At 42.9% G+C, this 14,389-nt stretch overlaps 1 protein-coding gene across 12 annotated transcripts in view; it reads right to left on the minus strand.

Annotated features, from left to right (window-relative positions):
• Window positions 1–6,582: 6,582 nt before the first annotated feature.
• The window catches only part of EPB41L1 (erythrocyte membrane protein band 4.1 like 1), a 223,490-nt gene continuing 215,683 nt past the window's right edge, over window positions 6,583–14,389 (minus strand). For all 12 annotated transcript variants that reach the window (XM_084853916.1, XM_084853918.1, XM_084853917.1 and 9 more), the window contains 6 exons: window positions 14,135–14,215; window positions 11,287–11,340; window positions 9,764–9,859; window positions 8,765–8,845; window positions 8,123–8,239; window positions 6,583–6,961 (listed from right to left, as the gene is read on the minus strand). In XM_084853916.1, the coding sequence (XP_084710042.1) occupies window positions 6,953–6,961; window positions 8,123–8,239; window positions 8,765–8,845; window positions 9,764–9,859; window positions 11,287–11,340; window positions 14,135–14,215 (438 nt within the window). In that variant the 3' untranslated portion in view covers window positions 6,583–6,952. The remainder of the gene's footprint in view (window positions 6,962–8,122; window positions 8,240–8,764; window positions 8,846–9,763; window positions 9,860–11,286; window positions 11,341–14,134; window positions 14,216–14,389) is intronic.

Below are 14,389 nucleotides of genomic sequence, written 5' to 3' on the forward strand. Positions count from 1 at the left end.
AATATTCCTATGAGTTCAGGGGTATACATTATCCCCTTCCCCCATTTTATCCTCACCACAACTCTGTGAAGTAAAGTAGACAGAGAGATCGCGACTAGCCCAGGGTCACCCAGAGAGGCTAGACAAACACCTGAATCTGGGTCTCCCTGCTCCAAGTTCAGGACTTCATCCACTATGCACAACACAGGCTGGTGCCTTGATGGGATAGTGGAAGAAGGTAGAGTTCTGTCATATCGCACTGTAACCTAGCGAAATACTTCCTTAGCCTGGGGGTCCCCAACATGGCACCCGCTGGGACTTCCAATGGCACCCTTAAAGCTCTCCACTCCCTGCCCCTTTCAAAATTTTATTTCGAAAAACATTAGATCCCCAGGTTCTCCTTCCTGCTCCTGCACTTGCTGCAAATCAGCTGTGTGCAGGCAGGCAGGCAGGCAGGCAGGCAGGCAGGCAGAAAAGTTGCTTTTTGGCCCTACCCATCTTCCACCCACACAGACCTTCCCCTTTGGTCTTTCTCTCCCTACTCTCCCCATATAGGAACCCTCCCCATCCCTAGCCTCCTTCTTTCTCTCCCTCTACCGCTTTGCCTTGCTATCTTCCCCACCCTCTCAGCCTCTAGCCTTAGTATTTCTCCCCCCCAACCACTCCTTTAGCTCAGTTTTGACTAGCTAGGCCCCCATGGCAGCCATTACATGACTAGTCACATCTACTGTGGGAATCATTTTGTTATGGTGCCCCAAGACAGTTCCTCAATTTCCCAAATGTGCCCATAGGTCCAAAAACGTTGGGGACTCTTGCCTTAGCCTGTGTGTTACTACATCAATATACCGGACCTTTCCCCTATGGGCATCTTGTTGCAAATGTCTTGTCATATGTTTTTCTCTCAGCCTCAGTCATGGTTATGAACGTAAGGGTGTCTCTACACCTCATTTATTGCACATTCATGACTGGCCATTCACTGAATTGTGTGGGTCCATTACAGGACGTCGTCGTCGTCATCCAGTCATTATCCCACCATTTCCACCCACCTATCCCATGTTTTTCTCAAATGGAAAAAATGTGGTATTTTCCCAGATATGCACAAATGGAGCGCCATTACCTTCCCGTGTATTTCTCCCCTAGCGTGGGCAGTTGTTTTGGATGACAAAGGGCTGTGGGGCGTGTCGCCTTCTTGCGCCTGTGCCATTTTGGGTCCTTGACATTTTCAGCCTGCAGCTTTCTGAACAAGGCGACAGAGCCTTGTTGGCAGAGTGGCAGAGCTGGCACTCGGAGTGGCAGAGTGGCAGGTCAGCAGAGTGCTTTTGACCTGCTGGGATGCCCCCCTGCTATGCATTCCCAGCGAGTAAATAGCTGAGTAAATGGCAGAGATTGTCAAAAACACTGAACAGGGAGGCAGGGGGCCCAAGGAGATGTGGGTGGGGCTGTCTGCATGTCAGTCCCCATCCACCAGTAATGTGCAAGGGGAGGGAAAGCGGCAGGAATGAGGGAGGAATTATCACAACACCCCAAGCACCTCTGTGCGGCATCACCACCCCCGTGAAAAGGAAAGAAATGAAAAATAACATGATGGGGACAGCCATCTAAAAAGAACCACGCAGTCCTGCATTGATACCGGATGGGGAAAGAACCGGCATTGATGTGGAATTCTCTGCTTGTGTGATGGGGCCCTAAATTAAGTAACATTTGTAAATGATTAAGTGTCAGTTTTTCCCTCCTTTCCAAGGTTTGCAAAAGAAATTGCAAGACATGTTACTTTGCATCACATGACTGAATATAGAGGACACCTTGGCGTCTGAGAGAGCAGCCTTGTTTGAAAGGTGTTAATAACAGCAAAGCCTAGAACAGCTTATCAGGTAATGGTGGTTATTCTCCTAAACATACTGATTTGAATGCAACCCCCACCACTGCAACTGATTTCAATAATCTTGACTTCCTAGTAAATGCACTTAGGACTGCAGCCTAAGTGGATAAAAACATGGATAAAAACAAAAAAATTTATCCTAAGTGGATAAAAACAAAAAGGGAACATTTATAACAGATGTGTTTTGTTACATTCATATACAAACCATATTGAAATGAGAACATAAAGATGTTGTGCATAAATATGCTATGGGCAAGAGCCGTTCCTTACCCTATTAATTTTAAACTCAAATCCAGAATTTCTCACATTGATCCATTCCAACCTTGGCTGCAGAGGACCAAGTTCTAGACTGAACGTTGTGCGTAAAAATAGGAGGCACCCTTTTCTAGAAAGTACACTCACGGCACTGCTGTGTCACACGCATACACTTCTTTTGAGGATCAACCTCAGGAAAAGCAAGTTCTGACAGTTGGAAGCAGAAGGGGCTATGCAGAGCACTGATTGGCTGGATGACTGTGACATCACAAAGCACCCTCCCTAGAGCAGTATTTCAGTTTAAAAACAAGCATTGTTTAAAAAAAAAATTAACCAGGTGATGTATTCTTGTTTAAGTGTGTAATTGTAAAAACAGAACTTTTAAACACACTAAAAAGTAGACCACTCACCAGAGGCATGGTGCAGATGCCGACCTGGTGAGATAATCTGCATTGGCTGTGGAGTCAAGACCCATGAGGCCTTCCCCAACTTGGTGCCCTCTGGATGTTTTGGGTGACAACTCCCAGTATTCCTTCCCCTTGGCCATGTTGGCAGAGGCTGATGGGAGGTGAAGTCCAAAACATCAGGATGGTACCAGGTTGGGGAAGTCTGCCCTACAGGGATAAAACATCCTATGTTGGTTCTTGTTTGTATGTAATCTCTATAAACTGATGGGGGGGTTTCCCCCCAGATGCAGGCCTGGCAGTTTCTACTTAAAAGCCTTCCGGCACAACATTCCCACCCACATACAGAGCTCTTCAAAGAGTAAAGAACCAGAATGCAGGAATCATGCAGGGGTGTAGAACTTCAGGCCCATGGGCCTCCAATATTCCCCAGATGGCCATGCCCCCTCTACCAGCCCAACCCTTTCTTCTAGCCACCAATCATTTGGGGGTTTGCCAGCTTTTGTGCAGTTTTGTCCCCAACCTATAAAGCTGAAATGCCTCTCCTAAGGCCTAGTTATTAGCAGTAAGAGCTTTAAGCTAAAATATTCTGGGGTTTTTTTGTATTTTGGCCCCACCCTTTTTGCTTTGAGGTCTGTCCCCTTTTGCCTTTTCCCCCTTTGGAATGCAGCCCCCCCCCCCTAACTTTTCTGAAACGGTTTTTGGCCCTTAGGCTCAACACCCCTGGGATAAAAGTACCCATACTGGCACCTAGAAATATGACAGACAAATGGGAATGATAGCAACAGAATTATGAGCAACGGAGGACAAAGGATAGGCATGGGGAAGAGGTGAGCTCAACAATAGAAGCTGGAAAGCCATGGACTTAGTGCATGAGTGCAGACAGCTAGGGCAGGGCTTATTCTACGGTGACTTAGAATTGATCGAACTCTGTTATTCTTATCTTCCAAGTAGCTCTTCACAGTTAGGCCTGCATCCTTCTATAGAATGTCTCCATCCTCTCACGCGCAGTGTGCCAACAGCTCATGTCTTAATGTAGAGTCCTGAATTTCCGAGCTAGCCCCCTCAAGAGTCTCCACTGCCCTCCTTTCTAAGAGAAAAGTCAGTGCAAGCCACAAAGTGGTTGAGCATCAAACACATTTATTTCACTTTTATTGAATACAAGAACAGTGAGCACACACGCATACACCACCAAGCACTGAAAGAGGATATGATTGAAAGGGGTGGGGGACAAAAATAGGAATGAAGCAGCGAGGAGGACAGAGGAATTAGTGAAGGAATGAGAGGGCATTGTAGTTGGTTGGTAAGGTGCTTCTCAAATTAAAAAGAGAATTATGAATATTATTAGTCCATGCAATAGCTGGCCGGTTTTGGAATCAACTTGTGGGATTTGTTGCAAACAAGCAGTTGCACTTCCCACCCCCTTCAGTGGAAAAGCCCCCAAAAAAGAAAGAAAGAAGAGTGACCAGCTATATCAGATGGCAGCAATAGTGGTGATCAAGGTGAGAGGAAACTGTGACCTTAAAAATTATGCATGGCTTCAACACTACCACAAATAATAAATATTATATATATATTTATATATATATATTTATATAGATTTCTATATATAAGCCATATCTTGCTAGGTGAACAAAAATCTAGTTTTTGTTAATGGCTACCCATCAGACAAGCTGTGGAAGGAATCCAAAGAAACAAGTCTATTTTAGTTTTCCTCTGATTACCCAGAGTTGGATTCTGGTCTTGCACATGTTGGTTTTGAAGCAGTTCACCTCCACAGGTTTTAGTGGCAGACTCACTTATCCCAGTACATACCAGGGTAAGTGGGATCATACTTTCCATCTAGCTACTCAGTGGTGACTTTTGAGATGATTTTGTTTTGAAATCCAAAAATGCGATGTTTGGGAGGGGAGATTTCCTCCCTGCCCTTGTAATGTGAACAGGCATAATGCCTAACATAATGATGCCACCACGATTCCCCTAGATTTGGGTTACATTTTTAACTGAAAACACAAGTTTTTGATTTAAAGAATGATTTGGAGTGCTGTGTGTTTCATTTGTATGTGTGTGTGTTTCTTTACTTTTTGGTTCTGGGGTAGCATGTGGTCCTGAAGAGCAGCAGGAGGTGGAAAAAAAGAATATTTTTCACATAAAATTCAGAGAAGCATATGTTTGGATACATGAGAAATGGAAATGATTCCTATAGCATAAAGTCTGTGTTTATGCTCTCAATGCTTACTTAGGACATGCCTGCATGCCAGAAGCAGATCTAATTTTTGGAAGCCATAGTAGCAGACAACTGGAATGACCAATGGCCCAGTGCTTTTTACAGTGGCAGTTTACTGCATGGGATTTGCCCATCTTATCGCAATGACTGTACTCAGGTAGGCCTTTCTCCATAAGTTCTTTAGATCCCAATTGCGGGCACTAGTTAGACGTCCTTCTTCTCCAAGTATCAAATATGTTTTGAGGAGGGGAGATAAAAGGCAAGCATGGTGCAGTGTTTGTTGGCCTCTGACATCTGGAGCCACTGGCTGTTCCACTTGGAAACTGGCTAACTTTGGTTATGTTCCCCCTTACATTCTGCATCTGCTCTAGCTCCCCCTTTCATGAAGCAGATGAAAACAATTAATGGAAAGGAATAAAGTAAGACATCAAAGTTTCAGGTTCCATCAGTAGCACAGCAGTTAGATTTAGCGCCTTCCTCACGCCTGAGCAGCGTCTGCCCTTATGGTGTTCACTGGCCTGTCTTCCCAAGCTTCACAACTTTCTGTAATCTGGATGGATGCACTTTCAAGAAACAGTGTGTCGTTTGTTCATTAATAAACCCTGGCTCTAGTCTGTGCAAGCGTAGGGATTGATTGTATGTGAAAGGGAGCGGTACTATTTCAGCCTGGTTCCCCACCCGCTGGATATTCTCTGCAGAATCTAGTGTGATCATGGAAAATAGACTCATGGAGCATGCAGGGAGCAGGACAGGGATGCCTCCTTGCTCAGCTCGGACACTTTCCTTGAAGAGCTGTCAGACCCATTTCAGGCATGGAGCTAAAGATGGAGTATTATGGCCAGAAGCGGGGGCTAGGGGGGGGTAGGTTTGGAACTAAATGTAGTTTTGAAGAACTGACACACAGGTCGTAATAGCTTTGCTCCGGCTAGACATTTAGGTCTGAGAGATCAAAGACTTCTAGATACCGAAAGTCTGTGAATGATTAAGCAACCTGAGCTGATGTCCCCAAGGTGACCTCCATTTCCTGGGCCTAGAGGATGAGGGAGAGATTGTGGACTGGCATGTTTTAGTGACTCTAACTGGATTGCAGTAACACTGATCCATTCTGTCTTCCTTCCTATGGTGCTGAATGCTGCCTTATCACCAACCAACCAATTACAAACACTGTTGTGTCACAATGCCAATCCCTTTTGCAAGAGCACAGCCAGGTTAGTGACAGACAAATACCATCCCCAGAGAGAATTAGTGATTTTTTTCCTGCTCTGTTTTCATGGGCTATCGGCATGATCTAAGAATCTCGTAATACATTAAGCACAGTCAAACAAATAATTATCATGTAAAAATGTCATTGTCATACTTATCAGCACTGTTTAATTTGTTTTAATATCGTTCCCCACCCTCCCAGTTATATATAATATACATAACTTAAAAGCACATCCATATGAAACCTCTACAGGCTGTACTTTGATCAATGAGAAATCATATACATATCATTTTGTTTTGTTTTGTTTAGGTGAAATCCTGTCTTAATTATCTTCAGTAGAACAAGGGACTGGATATAGGGAGGAAAGGTTAAAAAAAAAGGACAGGGGTTGGGAAAATAAGAGAACCCAAAAAATGAAGCAACAGAAGTAGCATGGAGTGAAGAGAAAGAGTGATCACCACACATCCCAAATCAGAAAATAATTAAACAAGAATTATACAAGTGAATGGTTTTAGATTCTTTCCTATGCAGGGAATCATTTTGTACTTCTGCTTGTTTTGCTTGTTGATATCTTGCTTTGTTGCAAAGCATTTTTGCTTTTCCATTCAGTGTGCAACAAATGAGTTATGTATCCTTTAAATGTAACATGCAGAATGGTGATTTATTGTATTGTTAATAATATTATTACCATCATGGTTTTTTTTTTCTTTTAGATCAGTCCAGTCAATTCTCCATTTTATTTGAAGAGGTGGTTGGTTTTGTTTGTTGCTGATGTTGCTGTTTGTAATTAATCTCCAGCATATAGCAGCAGTGCAAGGATGCATTTTGTTTCCTGTATATATAATATATAATATATTTGCTATTCCTTTTTATTTTTATTTTTTTGTCTCTCAACATTATTCTTGCAGCCACGACGTTCTATGTCTTATTGAGGAATCCAGCATAAAGGCCCCTTCTTTACTCGAAAGTTAAAATAGAGATGCCACCTTCTAGAAACACGAAGGTCAAGATTCCTGTACAAGGAGAATGGAAGTAAATAAACAAATCAGTGAGTATGATGTACCATTTTTATCAGGGCAGTCAGCAAGATTGACTCTGGCACTTCAGTTCTGAGGGGCAGCTTTAGCTGCAATAACGTGAATAGATTTCTAGCACTGCATCTAAAGTGGCATCTAGGTATATCAAGTGAGGTAGCAGCACTACCACCTGCTGCAGGTTGGTTACATCAAGAGCACCAGGTTCTCAGATTTATAATCTGTAGAAATCCTTTCCACACAAATTTATGTATGTATTAATTACATTTCTATACCACCCAATAGCTGAAGCTCTCTTTGACAGGGAAACCTTGCATATCAGCTATGGAATTGCTACATATCACAGTGGATTCTGGAGTGTATTCTGAGATGCACCCACAGTTATCACAAGGCACCGGCCAGGCCTGTTTGTTATAGTTGTTGCACTGTGTGATGCACAGTTGGGCACTGTAGAAAGTGCCCAACACTTGCATGGCAAGTTACAGGACAAGGTCAGTAATTATGGGCAAATTGTTGCTTGGGCAGCTTGTCCACTGGTACCAATCTGCTCAAGCAGAAACCTCTGATATGAATTCAAAAATTTATTTTTTATTTTATCGCATTTATATCCTGCCTTTTTTCCTCTTGCAAGGAACCCAAGGCGGCTTACATTTTCCTCCTTCTCTCCATTTTATCCTCACAACAACCCTGTGAGGTAGGTTGGGCTGAGAGTCTGTGACTGGCCCAAAGTCACCCAGTGAGCTTCCATGGCTGAGTGGGGACTAGAACCCGGATCTCCCGGCTCCCAGTCCAACAGTTTGAAAACCACTTTTTGTGCCATTCTGTGGCAAGAAGGCTTGCACTTAACCTTTTTGGTAATAAACCTGAACAGACAACATGGCCACCTAACATTGCTCACAACTTTGCCTTTGCCACCATAGTTATGATCATTGTCCAAGTCAAGCAGCACCCATTCACATATTGGTGTGGATGAAGGACAGGGGCCTGATCTCTTTTGAGAGTGGACATTGTTCCCTTAGTACAGCTCTGCCTGTTTTGGCAGCTAGAAAGCACTGACTTTCTGTATCATTTATTTATTTTCCCATGTTGCTTGACTAGTTGCTACATCATACAATAACACCTTCCCACATCTCTGCGCACCTGAGGCTTCTTGTCCTTTTCCTCTGGAGATGGGTCTGTTTCTCTATATACTACAGCTTTGGTTACCAGCATGTCAGGGTGCTGCAGTTTTGCCTCCTTGATTGCCAAAGCCAAAGCCTATGGAAAGAAAACACTGAATATTTAATACCAGTTCACTTCAGCAGACAACAAGTCAAGAACATGTAGGAATAATAAAAAAAGGAATTTTCCTGAGGACACACAGAACTCTGTTCATTGTTAAAGAAAACTCACAGTTTTGCAACAATTTTTTCATTCTAATGTATGAATGATGCTATCAAAGATGCTCAGGATATCTGCGTATGTAGATACATACATGTGCATAGGAAAATGCTATGCATGTATACCTCTGGAACAGGACCTGGCTATGATCCCCCCCCCCCTTATGTTATTGTGACACTAGGTCAATGTATCACAAGGGTGATCAGTTCTGGGGTCTGCTATATACAAATATGGGGGACTCCCATCTTTACCACTATCTCTGTTGTATTCAGAACTGGAACAAACTGTATGAAGAGGGCAGAATTTGGGGATTCTGGCCTTCTTAACATTTCAATATAGGGATTCAAAGCTTCCTAAGAACTTTGTAAACTACCGACAGCCTTATACAGATTTCCTTCACACCTGGTCTTGGTCCACATCTTCATCTCCTGTTATGATGATTCGCTTTTCTATTCTGGTTTCAGAAAAGCCTCCTTTCACAGTCTGGAATGAGGAAGATAACACATTTTCCGAATTAATATAGCACTTCCAATGTGTAAAGTGCTTTGTAAGTTACCTTTTGTCTCACTCAACCACAACAAATCTGTGAGGTCTATCACAATTATTCCCTTTTTAGAGTTATGGACTTTGGGGATAAGAAATAAGGACTGCTCAAGGCCACCCAAAGAAATTGCATAAGTAATTTAACTATAAGAAAAGTGAAATAGGAGAAAAATGTATTCAATGCATAGGTTCAACATGGCTTTTTCTTTGAGCAAAATGCATTAAACTGACCTTTTGCCACTTCTCATGTTAAGTAGGTTTCATGAGCACACACTGACCCACTTTGCATGTAACGACAACCCATGGGTTAATTAATTAAACTGTGGTTGGTCAGGGTGATGTGCTCACCACTTCCGCTTTAGCAAACAACCCAGGAACAGGCATTCCTTGGCTGTCTGCTGCAACATCCAAACCTGGAACTGGGTTGTTTAGGGTCAAACTACCCAGAATTTTAACCCAACAACCAACAGTGGCTTAAAGACTGAGTTGTTCCTCAACTCAGAGTGCCATGTTCGGACGTTGCAGCAAACAACACAGGAACAGGATATTTCTCTGCTGTTTGCTAAACTGGATGCAAAGCAGAAGCAGCAGTGAGAGGGTGGGAAGCAGCGCACTCTCTCACTCCTGCAGAACCCCAGCAACCCATGGGTTGCTATGTGTGAACTGGGTCACTTCCTAAACCAGCCTTCCCCAAGCGAGCGCCCTTCAGATATGTTGGTCTATAACTTCACCATCCCCAGCCATGATGGAGATTATGGGAATTGTAGTCCAACACACATCTAGAGGGCACCAGCTTGGGGAAGGCTGCCTTAACTGCAGGAGGTGCTCTGATATTCAGCTCTCCTGCCCTGGTCTTACCTTGGTAACGTGAGTTGTTGTGGAGGTGGAGAGGGTTTCCGCAGTGGCACCAAAAAGGCTGGTGAAGGCTTCTTTCCCAACGGCACTACTGGTGATCTACAAAAACATGCAAAGCACCATCCATGTCAGCAAACTGCCAGTTTCTCCGGGTCTTGGGCAAGGGCTTATCATAGAAAAACAATCATCTTCATGACATTTTGGGGGGAGTGTGCTCCTTGCCAAGGAGGGCCATAGTTCAGTGAGAGTAAATGCTTTGCATGTAGAAGCTCTCAGGTCCAATTATTGACATATCAGATTGAAAGGATCCAATACGTAGCAGGGATAGGAAAGGCCTCTCCCCAAGACCTGGACAAGTCACTACCAGTCAAAAGTAAATAGTACTGGGTATTAAATAAGCCAAGAGTCTGACTTTGTATACGGCAGCTCCATAGATCCTTATCTTTTCTAGTACTATGTATGTTCGTTTGAGTGTATTTGTATTACACTCTCTCTATCATCTGAAGCAGCTAACAATGATCTACTGGAGCAAATTTCTTTAAAACAGTTTCATTAAAATATAGAGTCATTGTCAGAATTCAAATGTACCATACAGAATTACATATCTGCCCAGATTAGCTCACTCTATCTCTTGGCAGGCTTGTCTGAAGAGGAAAACAGCAGCAACCTTCTGAAAGGCCTACATGAACAGGTTCTAGTGAGCTTTTCTAGGTAAGGTGATACATAATGTTGGGGTCAAACTCAAGAAGGCTCTGCACTGTCTCACTACTTGAAATGAGAAGCTCTGGTAGATCTTAATGAGTGGAAAGAGCACCGTAACAGACCTATACAACCTTACAGTGGAGATCAGGAATGACAGTCACATTTACTTTTAATGTCAGCTTCCTGCTTCTTCTGTGTTTTCTGCAAAAGGCAGTATGCATAGAAGGAACCATGCTGGTAAACTAAAGCCCTAACCTTCTTGAGTGAAAAAGGGACATCCATTCACAAGCATGATAAAAAGATCAGCGCTCCTGTCAGCCATAGTCAGACAAATTTAATTATATCATCATACGAGTAGCTGCTAAGTAGCCAGTGCATGAGTCAGATTAAAAGGGCAGATGGTGGTTTGCTTGCTAGGAGCGTGCGCAAGTGTGTGTGAGTATGTATGTGGTTTCTGGGGGTTGATGGCAGCCAAGAATGACTACAACAGTAGATTTAGTGGTCTTCCAGTAGTTAAAAAAAAGTTTCATATGTACTTAATCATTCTCCAATACCAAGATCTGTCATACCACTTTGATGGGCTTACAGGGCCTTGGGCCAACTGGAGATAGTTCACCAATCCTACTGCTTCTGTGATTCAAAATTGCATGGAACTTTGTTCTCCCATTACTGATGCTGGAAAGAAGATGGGAGGATGCCTCAAGAAATGCCGACTCTCTGTGTGTTCGTGTGTGTGTGTGTGGCAGGGCTGTCGGGCATTATATGTATACCAACACTCTCAAGATATCTATTCCTCAAAGACCCACAAATATAAAATCACTTACTGGAGAGATGGAGCGAAGTTCTGTTGTGCCCTTCCCAGGCTTGGTGCCAAGATCCTAAAAAACACACAGTTTTTACATGAGCTGGGGTGTATGGGGATAACCAAATCGACAAGGGGCAACAGCAGTCAAGAAACATCTTAACTGAAACCATAAGAAGTCCCATCCTCTAACTCTGTCACATGTGGGCAACACTTGCTCTATAACCATTAACTCCACCCTGGAGTTCAACGAATGAGGGGGATTCTCAATCGCTGGCATCCAGGGCTTGTTTATGTAGCTGCTTAATGCCATTCAGAATATTTGTGTTGCCCCCACATTCCCACAGGATCTTCTGCACCTCATATGTGACTTTAATTCCTGCCAAATTAGAAGCAAACCTAGTGCTTACACATTTATTTATTTTGCTAAAACATTTGTACTCCACCTTCCAGTTTGGGGTAACAAAAATATAAAATGGATAAATGAAAAACAATCTCATCTATAACATTTATTGTAAAGAGTATCATTATAAACTATAGAAATTGCAAAAACGGCAAAACAAATAAAAGGCCTGAAAAATAAAATAGTCTTCATTTGGTCCCTGAAACACAACAGAGAAGGTACCTTGAGGATGGGTATCTAGAAGCAGGTATGCCACCACTGAAAAGGCCCTATCTATGGTCACAATTTGCCTATGCTTTGAGGGTTGGGAAAACCTCTGAAAAGGACTCTCTGGCTCTCAACAAAAAGCTAGGTTCATATGGGAGCAGGTGGTCCTTACATGTCAATGGATTATGCCTCGCCAAAAGTCTGTTCCTCCAGTTTTTGTTGTCTTTACCTCTCCTGCTAGCAGGGTTTGTTTGTCTACCACCCACATAGATAACTGAATCTTATGTGTAAATGCCCAATTGATCATATCTGCAATTTTGAAGCAGCACAACAATAACCCATGATATAGGAGTAACACTCCATAGCAGCATGTCCCTGCCCCCATACACACACACACACACACACACACACACAGCATCAGGTTTCTATCTTTATATATCACATCATATTTTAGAAATAGCATTTGGAATTACAGAGCTGGAAGGCATTCAAAGACAAACCTACACAACTTTCCTGTCATTAGGTAGGATCCTTTCATGCCGACCCATCCACACCACACATACCTTCCCTACAGGTGACCCCCTACTTGAGCCACGCAAACATAGTTGTCGCCTATGCTTGTTCCTAAATGTTTTCAGTACAGACTTGCAAGTCAGCTGCTAGTTAGACTCGCTTAGGGCCTTTACAGACATTACAGCAGAAGCAGGTGCAGGTAAAGATTTAGTGAGTATCTGTTTCTTCCTTGTAATATGTGAAGAAGCTACAAAACCTGCTTTTCTCCGTGTGCCCAACATGAATAAGCATATGGTGAACAGCCAGGGCCAACAAGAGGAAACACTCATTTCCAGATTGAGACAGGTCAGTGGAGCTTCCTTCTGCAAGCTCTGCCCCATTTTGGAAATGAGCATAGCTGCCTGCTGTGCTAGCAGTGGGTCCCACTAGTGCGGAAAGGACTGGATACTGTCCTTATCAGTTTTGGTTTCTCATTATTCCAGCCTTCAGTTTTTTCCATCCTGTTTTCACATCAGTTTGCGTGGTTGTATGTATGTGTGTATGTGTATACACACACACACACGGAAATTTGTATGGCTTTTTGTACATTTTTTTCACTAGTATATGTATTTTTGTGTGCACTTTCCCCTAGTATACCCATTTTTGTATGCATTCTTTATTTGGGGGACTTTATAGCAAAATCCAGAGAAGTGCAACTACTGCATTCTCGTTTGCATATTGATTTGAGACGTGCAAATTTGTTAAATTCGCATAAATATGAAAACTGAATGAAATTCTCCCCCATTCCTAGTTCTGGGTCCCCAAAGAATTTTCTGTGATGCATACATGGTAGAAAAAACTAGTGATGCTACCAAATTTTGTAATTAGTCTGCTCACTGGTTGAACCTCGCTCGTTCATAATCCTCATTTTTTTAACGAGCTTGGACCGGCCGTTTACAAATTCACTGTTACGTTCAGAACAGATCGCAAGCTTCTGAGTATGCGTAGTCTCTATCTAAACAATGTCACTTCTGCACATGCACGGTGTTGGATTAACCATTTCCTTGCCTAATCTGGCATTTCTGCGCATGCGCTGCATTGGTTGGATTAACTCTTTTATTGCCTAATCCGGTGCCACTTCGCTCCTCACTACCACTGCAGCTTCTCAAGGAGGAGGAGGACTCGGCACTGCCCCCCCACTACATTTTTAGTTCTCCTATAGTCTCCTTAGCAGCTTCCCTTGTCATTGTCACTGCCACCACAGCTCTGGCTCCAAGGAGGCACTATGTGATTCCAAACCACAGCTCTCAAAATGCGCTTTGATATCGCACATGTGCCAAAGCTAATTTACATGGAACAAGAGTTTGCTTTGAGCAAGAACGCTCATCCAAGCCTACATAACAAGTTTATTTTCTGAATAAATAATGAACTCACTTGGAGTACGTTTGTACATCACTAGAAAAACATTTTGCTGTCTCACATGTTACATGGAAGAAATATGTGCATGGTAAATCTTTACCATATATCTGTTTCTGCTGTAACACATAACTTCTGTGGTGATACTGATAGGCTTACTGTAATCAGGAGGAAAATTCTTATTGGAAATAAAGACATAAGGCCACCGGAGAGAAGCCAGCATGACTCAGAACAAGCAGGCACATAAGCAAAAGAGGAAGAAACTAGGTAAGAGAGTATGTTGTTGCAAGCTGTAATTCTGAGGGGCATAAATGAGTTTTGGCCCCACCAGCCTCCCCTCCTGGCTACTTACTGAGGTCGTTGATATGGTTTCTGTGCTGACAATGTGGGAAGTGGTTATTGTTTCTTTTCCACCTGTGGTGGTACCATCAACCTGAAAATGAAAAGGGAAAACATGGTGTGTCGATAAAGATACAGGTTAAGTGAAATCTGCAGTCTTTAAAAAGACATTATTTGTTCTCTTTTACTTCAGTAAAGATTTTACATCAATCTAGTCCCATTCCATATATTGGAGTTACACTTGGTTATCGATTGGGCTGTTAATGCT

Source organism: Heloderma suspectum, chromosome 4 (genome assembly GCF_057233095.1).
Source record: "Heloderma suspectum isolate Gila_16-S chromosome 4, 16-S_ref, whole genome shotgun sequence".
NCBI classification, from domain to species: Eukaryota; Metazoa; Chordata; class Lepidosauria; order Squamata; family Helodermatidae; genus Heloderma; species Heloderma suspectum.